At 36.2% G+C, this 11,489-nt stretch overlaps 2 protein-coding genes across 2 annotated transcripts; both read left to right on the forward strand.

Annotated features, from left to right (window-relative positions):
* Window positions 1-2,191: 2,191 nt before the first annotated feature.
* LOC120484257 (uncharacterized) lies at window positions 2,192-4,292 on the forward strand. The gene is made up of 2 exons (XM_039679329.2): window positions 2,192-2,302; window positions 3,144-4,292. The coding sequence occupies exon 2, from the start codon at window positions 3,213-3,215 to the stop codon at window positions 4,095-4,097; it is 885 nt and encodes a 294-aa protein (XP_039535263.2). The 5' UTR covers window positions 2,192-2,302; window positions 3,144-3,212; the 3' UTR covers window positions 4,098-4,292.
* Window positions 4,293-5,631: 1,339 nt separating this feature from the next.
* Window positions 5,632-7,574, forward strand: LOC120484426 (uncharacterized). The gene is made up of 2 exons (XM_089117711.1): window positions 5,632-5,783; window positions 6,458-7,574. Exon 2 carries the CDS (start codon window positions 6,465-6,467, stop codon window positions 7,404-7,406), a length of 942 nt encoding a protein of 313 aa, XP_088973837.1. The 5' UTR covers window positions 5,632-5,783; window positions 6,458-6,464; the 3' UTR covers window positions 7,407-7,574.
* Window positions 7,575-11,489: the final 3,915 nt, after the last annotated feature.

Raw genomic sequence — 11,489 nt, forward strand, 5'->3', positions numbered from 1 at the left:
TCTTGTGAGTCCTTTTTCCTGTATGATTGTATCTTTTTTGCTTCTTTTCTGAGTCAATGTTAGCGAATTCTTTCTTTTTATTGTACCTTTCATTTATCATTCAGGCCACACACACTCAGAAAAGATTACACAGTCAAAATAGATGTTTACTAGTAACAATAGATGGTGATGTCAAGCTGACTTTAAATTTAAATCGATTTGCCATGAAATTTTCGTTTCTTTTTATAAACACCCAGCCATGGTGATGGAGAAAATTCATACACTCTTAAAAATAAAGTAATTTATTGGCATCTATGGTCCCGTGAAGAACCTTTAATGTCAAAATGTTCTGTATAGTTGAAAAAGGGTAAATTATATTATTAAAATATTCTTTTCAGAAAAAAATGTAGAACTAAAATGTTCTTTAGGGAACCCAAAATGTGTCTAGACATCACTGTGAAACGCCCTTTTAGAAATAAATTTAGCTCACCAAGGCTAAATTTACTTAATCAGCAAAAACATTACCATTGTGAAACACTATCATTTAAAATAACTGTTTTCTATTTCAATATATTTTAAAAGGAAATATATTCCTTTAATGGCATAGCTGAATTTTCAGCATCTCAACCAGTCTTAAGAGTCACATCATCCTTCAGAAATCTTTCCAATATGCTGCTTTGTTGCTCAACAAAACATTTCCTATTATCATCAATATTGAAAACAGTTGTGTAGCTTCATATTTTGTTTTACATCATTATGCCATCTGACCAGATTGGGGAAGGGCCACATAAACAAAATACAGTAGGTTGAGAAGAAATGGGCAATCTAGATGTCTAGGACAGGATAAAATATGATTAGATTTTCTAGGACATGGCCTCTACTAACTAGTGATTTATTTTACAGGTTGCAACCAATTGTGTCAGTTTTGTTTGATGAGTCAAGACATTTCCCTGCAGCTTTGGGAAATGGCTACATTTGACTTCTCAGGATGGATGATGAACAGATTATTATCGGTGATGGTTCTCACCAGACCTTCATGTTATTTCTAATCCAGAGCAGGTTTGAGTTTACAGACAGGAACTCTAGGACGAGCTTTGAAGAACCTAACCGATAACTAAGCAATCCATCTATGGAGAACATGCCCCTGCTTGGTTGTCTTTTATTGCACCCCAATTCACAGGTTCTGTAAACTTACTTTGATACCAACTCAAAAGTGTCCTCAGATGTCTTTCAGGCCCCAGCGAGGATCGAACTATATATATATATATATATATATATATATATATATATATATATATATATATATATATATATATATATATATACACATACTATTTGGTTCATAGTCTATATTAGGGTATACAAAATGTAATCAATTAATATGTCCTTCTCATTCATTAAACAGATATATAAACCATAATATACGTTTGACAAGGTCAACTTTGAAACTATCAACAACAAAGGCCCCATCTAGGCTACCACTATTAAAGTATAAGCTAAGCTACGGAAATCCCTGACTAGCTTTGATTTATGCAACCTCTAAACATTGGTATAGGGAGAAGAAGTGAGAAAAGTGTCTACAAATCAATGAAAATGAATATACAAATAGAAGTGATTTAGGCAATTACTGTCGTGGCAAATTCTCGATCTTTTGTTCAAGTCTTCAAAGTCTGATTCAGCTCTCAGAGAAAATCTTGCAGAGTAGAGGTTTCAGGTATCAGAAGAATAACTTTATTGAGCAGTTCAACAAAGTGAGATGTAGGACAGGCATCTGAACCTTACAGTGGTCAGTATTATGGCTGACTCATTTCTAACTGTGGCCAACCATTAACACATGTGTTTTTTTTTTTTTTTTTTTTTTTTTTAAATGCTTACATACATGTTTCCTCAAGTACTTCTGTGGCTGTGCCTTCACATGATCTTTGACCTTTTTTCTATACAAAAACTCTAGGTGTTTTTCCAACACCTGTTCTTTTCTCATGTCTCCCCACATTCTCCAACCTGTACACTTTTATTTGTGATGTATAGGGCATGTATACATGTATAGGGCAGTAGAATTATCCAACATTACTCTCCGTTAAATTAAATTCAATTAATTATTTTAGTTGCCTTGAATAAAATATGTTTGCTAAGTATGACAATCGCCTAATTCATATTTATCGTTCGAATGACTTTTATTTTGAAGTTACATCTGCTAGTTATCTCTCTCTCTCTCTCTCTCTCTCTCTCTCTCTCTCTCTCTCTCTCTCTCTCTCTCTCTCTCTCTCCCTCTCTGTCTCTCTTGTAAATGTAAAAAAAAACGTGAAAGGATAACAGCAAGTTGGTGAGTGAAGAGCTGTTTGTATTTTTAAAAATAACTATTTACAATTTTTTTCAAAGTTCTATTTTTGTATTACACAAGAGAAATGTGAACTTAATTTAAGAATAGTATGTCTATTAATTGCAATAAAATATTCAAAATCTATGCGATATGTCAAAAACACAAAAAATTGTACAATGTACAATTGTACAATGTTGATTTGTCATTCAAAGCTTTACATGCGTAATGTAGTAGAAGTATTACAGGATTTCAAAAATGATTAGGCTACTAGAAAAGTTCAAAGTTTAGTAAAAACAAAGGTTTATTAAATAAAAATAAAAAAAACTTTTGTAATGAAAATGGACTTAAAATAGGCTGTTCTAAAATGTACAAGAAAAGATGGAAGTGGTCGATAGCAGCTAAAATGTTCTCAGAATGCTTCAGTGAAAAGCATTTGTTTCTTTCTTTGGACATGTTTGTAGTCTTAGGCATGCCCACAGTTTCGGTTTCCACATAAACCAGATAGTAGGCTACCAACCGTTTTACTCAACATTACTCTTTATTTTTGTCTAAAGCTCAAGTTAAGTTTGGGCTGAGATCAATTTATCTAAATATTATCACTGAATGTTACTTTGTTAAATTGTCAAAATGTATTACACTTGTAACTTGGCTGTCAGGCATAGGGCAAACACGTTTGTCAAAATAGGACAATAGCAATATCTTCTGATCTGAGTTTTGCTCTGTTTTGACTTTTTTTTAATTTGGTTGATATAAAAGAGTAGTCTTTTTTCATACATTTGTTGAAAATATCTATAAATTGGAGAATGCTAACACAATAATATATGTAACATTTCTATTCATGCAGTGCAAGCCATCACAGTCCAATTTCAGAAGTGATTTTCATCTTATTAACAGCTTTTCTCAACTTGAAAGAATGATTCGCACAAATGAGAGAAGATGTACTGAAGTATACTTTAAGGGGGAGCACCTGAAGCTTGAAGAGCTTAAACAGAATGATAACCTTACACTGAATGATTACCTCTATAATTTGATTCCACCACAACCTGAGGAGGTAGAGATTAAAGTGTCATACCTTCGGCATAACACTAGCCTCCAAGGATACCATGGCATCTGGGATTCTGAAGGGTTTAAAAAGCCGTCACAAAGCGACTCGCCAAAACGCGATCTGGTATGGTGGAGCCCAGACATTTCAAGACGTGATATTACCATCGCTGAGGAGCAATACTTGAATAGGCAAGGATTTTACAATGAAGTGAAACCTTTCCTGCATAAGTTTACCTCTTCCCCAGCCTTCATGGCATCCTCTCGCATGGGGAACTTCCGTTTCAGCGTGTCAATCGATGAGTTGTTAAAAAGCTACAAACAACAATTCTGTGAAGGCCAGGAGCCCAACATTCGCATTTTTGAGACTGTGGTCTATAAGCAGGAAGTGATGTATTCCATTGTGATTCATGCACCTCATGTACAAGACCTGTTCTCTGAGTATCCCCTGCTTCCGAAACACCGAGATGCAGTGTGTGTGTTCCGTAAAGACACCATTATATGGCGTCCACAGGCAATGAGTAAAACACACCGTTTCTATCTGTCTCCTAACAAGCAAGCTATTCGGATACGTACAAAAGCCAGAAAAAATTACATGTGGGATAACATTGGAGTGGCATTCCATGTCCCAGATGGACAAATCTTCAGGTTCAGCAAGGCGATTCTGTGTAAGAGCCTCCGACTCTGTGAGGGTGCTGAACCAAAACTTAACTCAGAAGAGTTTGTGAAGTGTGAGTTTGACCCCATCAGGCCTTAGAGTAAATATGAAAAATGATCCATTACCTGGAGTTAGCTCATAAGTATTAAAAGTCTAATATGAGCAGAAGGTTTTTGTAATCATCAATAAGTATGAAAGGAATGTGGTGGAGGAAATATGTATTTTTTACCTGCTGTTTTACTATTCTTAGTACATGTTACTATGTATCTGTCCATGCTGTTTTAATAAAGCGCTGATGCTAAGGAAATGGAATGTGGCCTCTTTTTATGTACATTATAATGGTTGCTTTTTGATAGGAAGGAAGAGGCAGAAATGATGGTTCTATATCAGTTTTGCTTTCCTCCCTGTAAATTCCTCTCTGCTTAGATCACCCAGCTTACAAAACACAGGCCTATATAGTTGACATTGAGATGTTTCCACTGCATAAAGAAGCCAGAACACACTGCACTTTGATTTGACTTAAAGGTTTGTCTAACCTTGAACATTTGCTATATTTACGTGTACGTGTATGATTTACTTTTTGATTTACGTACTTTTATTCTTCTTTTAATTACATTATGGTGATTAGCTTATATTATGCATGCTTCTATTATCCTGCATTATTGAAATACAGTCTCACTCATTTCCACATGCTTAATAAAAACAATAAAAAATAAAAAACAACAACACTTTTTTTCTGTGAATGTCCTTCACTCTTTTCGTTTTGGACAAACCTTGGTCATATTTTCATACTTTCATATTAAATAATCTTTCAATAATGTTTCAGTCTTTCACTTTCTATTCAAGTGAAAGTACCCCCCCCCCCCCCCCCCATTTTTTTAATTAACTGTTGGAATTCCCCACATGTGCAGACATGTGTGTACTGTACTTCCGGATATCATTGCATTAGAATTATTAACGACTCGCATACATAGAGCTAGAACAAGAGACATTAGATACACAGTCAAGTAGTTTTTTTTACTTTACTTTAATTAAATTTAATACTTTAATTAAATTTACTAATTTACTTTTTTACTTTAATTAAAATAATGCAAACATGGATACTCTTACCAGATATGGTTTGAGTGTGAGTCTCTAATATTTGATGGTTTGAGTCTCTAATATTACCTTTCGACCTTTCCTTGTACACGCTGATTCTGTAAGGACATTCATTTTCAACTTAATCTTTGTCATTGTTGTTTGAACATCTAGTTATTCTCCTGCACTTGGAGTTCTGCCATTGTTTGGTATCACTTGATGTATTATGCAGATGCAAGATATCCTGTATCTTTGTAACTGTGTAAGCAGTGACAAAACAGATTTTGCTACATTAATTTAAATACCTTTATCAACTGTTTTCTGCTTATACTTGCATCACATTTAAGTTCTTTCTTATTCAGCTCAAATAAAGGTAATCTCACCTTTATGTTTTAATATATATTGCCCTGACATGCTGTGCATGGGTCCTCATTAGGAAAATAACTTATAGCTTAAGTGATGATTTTTAGAAAACGTAAAAATTCAGAAAGTTTTCTGTGATGGGTGGTTTAGGGACAGCTAGGGTTAGTGTGGGGATAGAAGATAGTCTACTATACAGTAGCCTATCCGCCTACGCACAAAAATAGCGAGAGTGTTTGTTTCTAAAGGAGGAGACTCGCGCAAACACCGGAAAACACCCATTCTTTCAGTGTTTCTCTCGTAGCAGAAGTGGAGAAGTGCGGTCTGAAAACAGTCCTCTGGTAGCAGGTAATATATTGTTTTTTTGCGTAAAAAATATTTAATGTAGCGCATGTTTATTGTAATTTTAGATTCATGCACGGCTTTAAACTAAAAAAAAACGAGCGTTTTCTCACTATATGCTATCACAATTTGGCCGTTATTTTTAATCTTACCAAATGCGGTCAAATCGATAGCTCAAAATGTTCGCTAGTCATGAAAATCCCTCAAAGGTAGATTTAGTGTATCATTTGAAAAATCATTCACTTATTGTTGACAATGAGAGATGCAGACAGTTGTGCAACTGTTAATAATTGCATTTGCTTTTTTAAACGACTTTAATATGAACTCGTGAGGAATTTGTTGGCACGCAGAGGTTAATTTTAAATATTTCATTCCTGAAATATAAATCAGGGAAATAGTGCAGTAGAAAACCATTGCACTATGACAAATGTATTGTTACATCGTTTTGAATCGAATGTAATAGTAGGCTAAATAAATGATCTTTAAAAGCAGATCTGTTAAACAAGGAAAACAGACCTGCCTAAACCAAATCTAAGTTTTTGACAATGGATTACATATTTTGTTTTTGCTGGAAAAGCCAAACTAGTCAGATGACAAGAGGAAAACACTGACTCAGTGTCACTGAGTGACCTTGTTAAACAGATTATGCTAACCTTACACTATCTGTTTCCCTGTTTCAGAAAGAAAATGAAGCGCAGAAATAACCGTGATGTTACAGAGACATACTTTAAGGGAGAACATTTGAGTCTGTCAGACTTAAAAGAACAGCGTATAGTACAGAACGGGTATCTGTATAAAAACAACATTCCTGCTTATCCTGAATCTGTGGAGTTCCATGTCCAGAAAGTGTCTCATGTCACTGGAGTACAAGGTCTTAATGGTATTTTTCACAATTCAGGCTTCAGACAGCCATTGGAGATGGTGGCTAGTGGTCAGCACCATTTCCTCTGGTGGGATTTATCAGTCACATCTGATGACATATCCTCAGCTGAAGAGCGTTTCCTCACGTCCTTGTTCCCTCATCGAAGTGCTGCCCAACTTCGCGGCCAGTCGCCTGTCCTTGAGCACTTCACCACCTCAAATGCCTTCCAGAAAAAATCTTCCTATGGAAATTTCCGCTTCACCTTTTCATTTAAGCAGCTTCTCTGGCACTATGTGAACCAATTCTGTGATGGCCAAAGTCCAGTTCTGCGTGTTTTTGAGACTGTGGTCTACCGGCGAGAGATTCTCTATAAGATCCTAGTGCACCCTCGTGACATACATATGTATGATGAGCATTATCCCCGACTGCCTGGTCAGGAGGATGGTGTATGTGGATACCATGATGGTGCCTTGTGGTGGCGCTGTCAAGCTCCCTCTGAAACCTACAAGCTGAAGCTTGAGGTAAACCAGTTGAATTGTAGTGTTCATGTGAGCCCTCACAGAGAAGAATACTATGTGTGGGATCATGTGTGTGTAGCTTTCCACATGGAGCCAGGATGGGTGTTGAAAGTGGACCAGAACAAGCTGTTAAAAAGTGTGAATGCATGTGAAATGTCTCAACCTTTTCTTCTGAGAGCTCCGGAGACTCCACTGAGTTTAAATGAGGCTGAGCATGTATTAGCTAATCTTAAGGCCAGTATGGTCTAAGCTGGTGTTTAAAGCTAAACTCACTGCATTAAACAGTAATGTCACTCATGTTTGTTTGATTAAAATTCTTAAAGTGCACAATTGTAAGAAAAGTTTGTAAACCCTGTTCTGTATGTATGTTGCTTTACTGTAATGTCTTATTGTTCATTGCTCTGCAATTAAAAGGTTTTAACTAACAAATATTTTTGTGGCATTTTTTAAAGGACTGAAATATTTTATAACTGCAGGAAACTTTTCTCACAATTCTTTTCTCAAAAATTCATATGGTGAATCTTGGAGTGATTTTTAACTCATCTTAACTTTACAATAAGCAGATCATGGAAAAAAGTTTTTGCTCTATTTTTCTGAATTAACGAGTTAATTATCTCAGAATTTCAAGATCATTTTTCATGGAAATGTTTTGCTCTGTTTTTCTGAATTAATGACTTGATTATCTCAAAAACTTGTTCCCATGAAAAAATGTCTCGTAATTCTGAGACAACACGTTAAAGGGTTAGTTACTGGCTCTTGACGGCCCATAAAGTCATTAAAGAAAAGGTTTAAATATTCCATGCCTACAGCGGCTCAATTATAAGTTTATCAAGCGACGAGACTACTTTTTGTGCGAAAAAAACAAAAATAACGACTTTATTCCACTATTCCATTACTTCCTTATGGGCGCATGCGCGAGAACTGAGACAAGGACGTTCTCATTCGTCTACTTCTTGTTACCGGCTGCTCACCGCTTAGGAGTTTTACCGCCACCTACCGTATAAAATGATGATCCATATATAAGGCGCTCCGGATTATAAGGAACACTGTCGTTTTTTGAGAAGATTAAAGGCTTTTAAGTGCACCTTATAGTGCGGAAAATACGCAAATTGAAAAGCGTATGTACAGCGCGCATCTTCCTCTGCTTGTAAACAGAAAGTTTTGCGTTTCCAGCTATATCAGCACATCATCTTATACGGTAGGGGGCGGTAAAACTCCTAAGCGGTGAGCAGCCGGTAACAAGAAGTAGACGAATGAGAACGTCCTCATCTCAGTTCTCGCGCATGCGCCCACAAGGAAGTAATGGAATAGTGGAATAAAGTCGTTATCTATGTTTTCTTCGCACAAAAAGTAGTCTCGTCGCTTGATAAACTTATAATTGAGCCGCTGTAGGCACATGGAATATTTAAACCTTTTCTTTAATGACTTTATGGGCCGTCAAGAGCCAGTCCCTTAGGCAGCCTATGTAGGACTGATCTAGCTCTCAGATTCAATCAAAAATATCTTTATTTGTGTTCCGAAGATGAACGAAGGTCTTACGGGGTTGGTACAGCATGGGGGTGAGTAATTAATGACTTAATTTTCATTTTTGGGTGAAATAACCTAGCCTGGTTCAACCAGACTCTAGTTCATTTCATAAAATGAAATTGAGCGGAAGTGCGTAGGAGGGCGCAGCCAGGCTAGAAATAACCCTTTAATTAATAAAAATAGAGCAAAACATTTTTCCATGAAAAATGATCTTGTAATTCTGAGATAATTATCTCGTTAATTCAGAAAAACAGAGCAAAAACTTTTTTTCCATGAAAAATGATCTTGTAATTCTGAGATACTTGTTAATTCAGAAAAACGAGCAAATAAGATTTCCATGAAAATGATATTGTAATTCTGAGATAATTAAATCATTAATTCAGAAAAACAGAGTACATTTTTTTCTTCAAGACTTTTCTCCAGTTTTAGCGTCCACTGGCTCCTGGTGAAATTCAGGGTCATTAGATGGTAGCCAGGCTAGCTACTTGGAGAGCCGTATGTATTTCTGAGGTGGTAGGCTACTTGTTGAAAAGTTTGAGAACTTTTCTGTATTGCCATATAGCGCCTTTGTCGCTATTTTTAGTGACTTTTCAGACCCCTTTAGCAACCTTTTTTTCAAAAAGCGACAGCGACAAATTTAGTGACTTTTTAAACAAACCTCAGTAACCACCAAATGCTGTCCTACGAGCGCGAGGCAACATATGTCACAAGGTCTTAATGGTATTTTTCTCAATGGGCTCTATGCACGGCGGTATTTCCGGTGAAGCATTAGGGATGCTCGATAACTTCGGCCGATCGTAGAGTCCAATGCAATGGGCTATATGCACGCACAAGTTCCGCATTTGACGCAAGGATGCTCGTCCATTTCCGGTTGTGGAGATTAAAGCGGAGGAACACTGAGGAAAACGGGATTATGGCAGAGTCTTCAAAATGTACTGTCCTCCCGTCTTTGAAATGAAATGTACATACGTTTAGATGTAATTTTATATATAGTTATGTTTATATAATATAATTTTAAAAAGAAGCATAAACACAACGAGGGGTGTCTGTTTTATCTGTTTTTGTGACTAACGTTTCTTTATTATAACCATGGAGTATAAAATTCAATATAAATTATCGGTATTGCATTGGACTCTACGATCGGCGGAAGTTATCGAGCATCCTCAATCCTTCACCGGAAATACCGCCGTGCATAGAGCCCATACCGAGAATTTATATTGAATTTTATACTCCATGGTTATACTAAAGAAACGTTAGTCACAAAAACAGATAAAACAGACACCCCTCGTTGTGTTTATGCTTCTTTTTAAAATTATATTAAATAAAAATAACTATATATAAAATTACATCTAAACGTATGTACGTTTCATTTCAAAGACTGGAGGACAGTACATTTTGAAGACTCTGCCATAATCCCGTTTTCCTCGGTTTTCTTCCGCTTTAATCTCCACAACCGGAAATGGACGAGCATCCTTGCGTCAAAGATGATCAGCACCATTTCCTCTGGTGGGGATTAGTCATATCTGATGATATTTCCTCAGCTGAAGACTTTTGCTTTACCTTTTCACTTAAAGAGCTTCTGTGGTGGCCAAAGTCCAGCTCTGCATGTTTATGAGACGGTGCTCTACCCAAAAGAGATTCAATATACGGTTAGTGCATCCTCGTTGTATATTTATGATCATAATCTTCGACTTCCAAATCATGGTGATGGTGCTTGTGGGTAGCTACTATGGTGGGGCCATGTGGTGGCGCTGTCAATCACCCTCTAAAGCCCACGAGGATAAGCTTGAAGTGAACATCTTCGATAGAAGTGTTAGTGTGAGCCCTCATCACAGAGAATAATGCTGTGTGTGTGTTTAGCTTTCCACATGGAGCCAGGGTTGTCGCTGAGTGTAGACCAGGACAGGCTGTTTAAAAGAGTGAATGTGTGTGAAATGTGTAAGTCTTGTTTTATCTTCTGAGACCCCAAGACCCTAAATTAAGTTTACATGAGGCTGAGAGTATACCTTAAGGCCAGTATGGGTAGGGGTTTGTAGGATTGTGGTTAGAGTGGAGATAAGCACACCATGCAGATAATACATATTCATGGAATTACAAAAATAATGATGCGGCACACAGTTGGCTAACTTTTGCAACAGTTAACCTAAACATGTTTAACTAGATGTTTTATTGTCTTGTTTGATGATTTATTAGTGCACCTTTGCACTGATCTTCATAATTAAGGGAATAATGGAGCATATTTTAGCATTCATGCAGAAACCTAGGCTATGATATAAATGTTTGTTATATAATACACTTTTCTGTTTTGGATGCAGGTTCACATTAGATTTAGAGCTTCTATAAGATATTGTGTAGAGTTAAAAATGTACTTTTATTTCTGACCACCAGAGGTCTGTGACTGAAATCTGGCTTTATCGCTTCACCCTCAACAGTACATGATGACCATGATGATGTAATCTGGATTACGTAATCATATTCTACAAAATAACTACTTGTAATTAGATTGTATTATGTTTTAAAATACTCAATACAGACTACAGTTATTTTTTATTGATCACATAAGTACTCATTATTCATACAATGACATTAATTAATAATTTATTGATTAGTTTTCAAGTTTAAAAATGTCCTTTCTAAAAAAGCATATTATTTATATATTCAGAAAATCTTCTAGTTTTGTGAAATTGCACACACAAACCAGACACTAGACAGGTGGCTTTAATTACAGGGAAAATTGACAGCGCACAAAGCATTTGATCACTAGATGAACAGTAAGGTAAAGATAAAGATCATTTCTTTCTCTTT

The sequence above is a fragment of the Pimephales promelas genome, chromosome 12, assembly GCF_988280905.1.
Source record: "Pimephales promelas chromosome 12, fPimPro1.hap1.1, whole genome shotgun sequence".
NCBI classification, from domain to species: domain Eukaryota; kingdom Metazoa; phylum Chordata; class Actinopteri; order Cypriniformes; family Leuciscidae; genus Pimephales; species Pimephales promelas.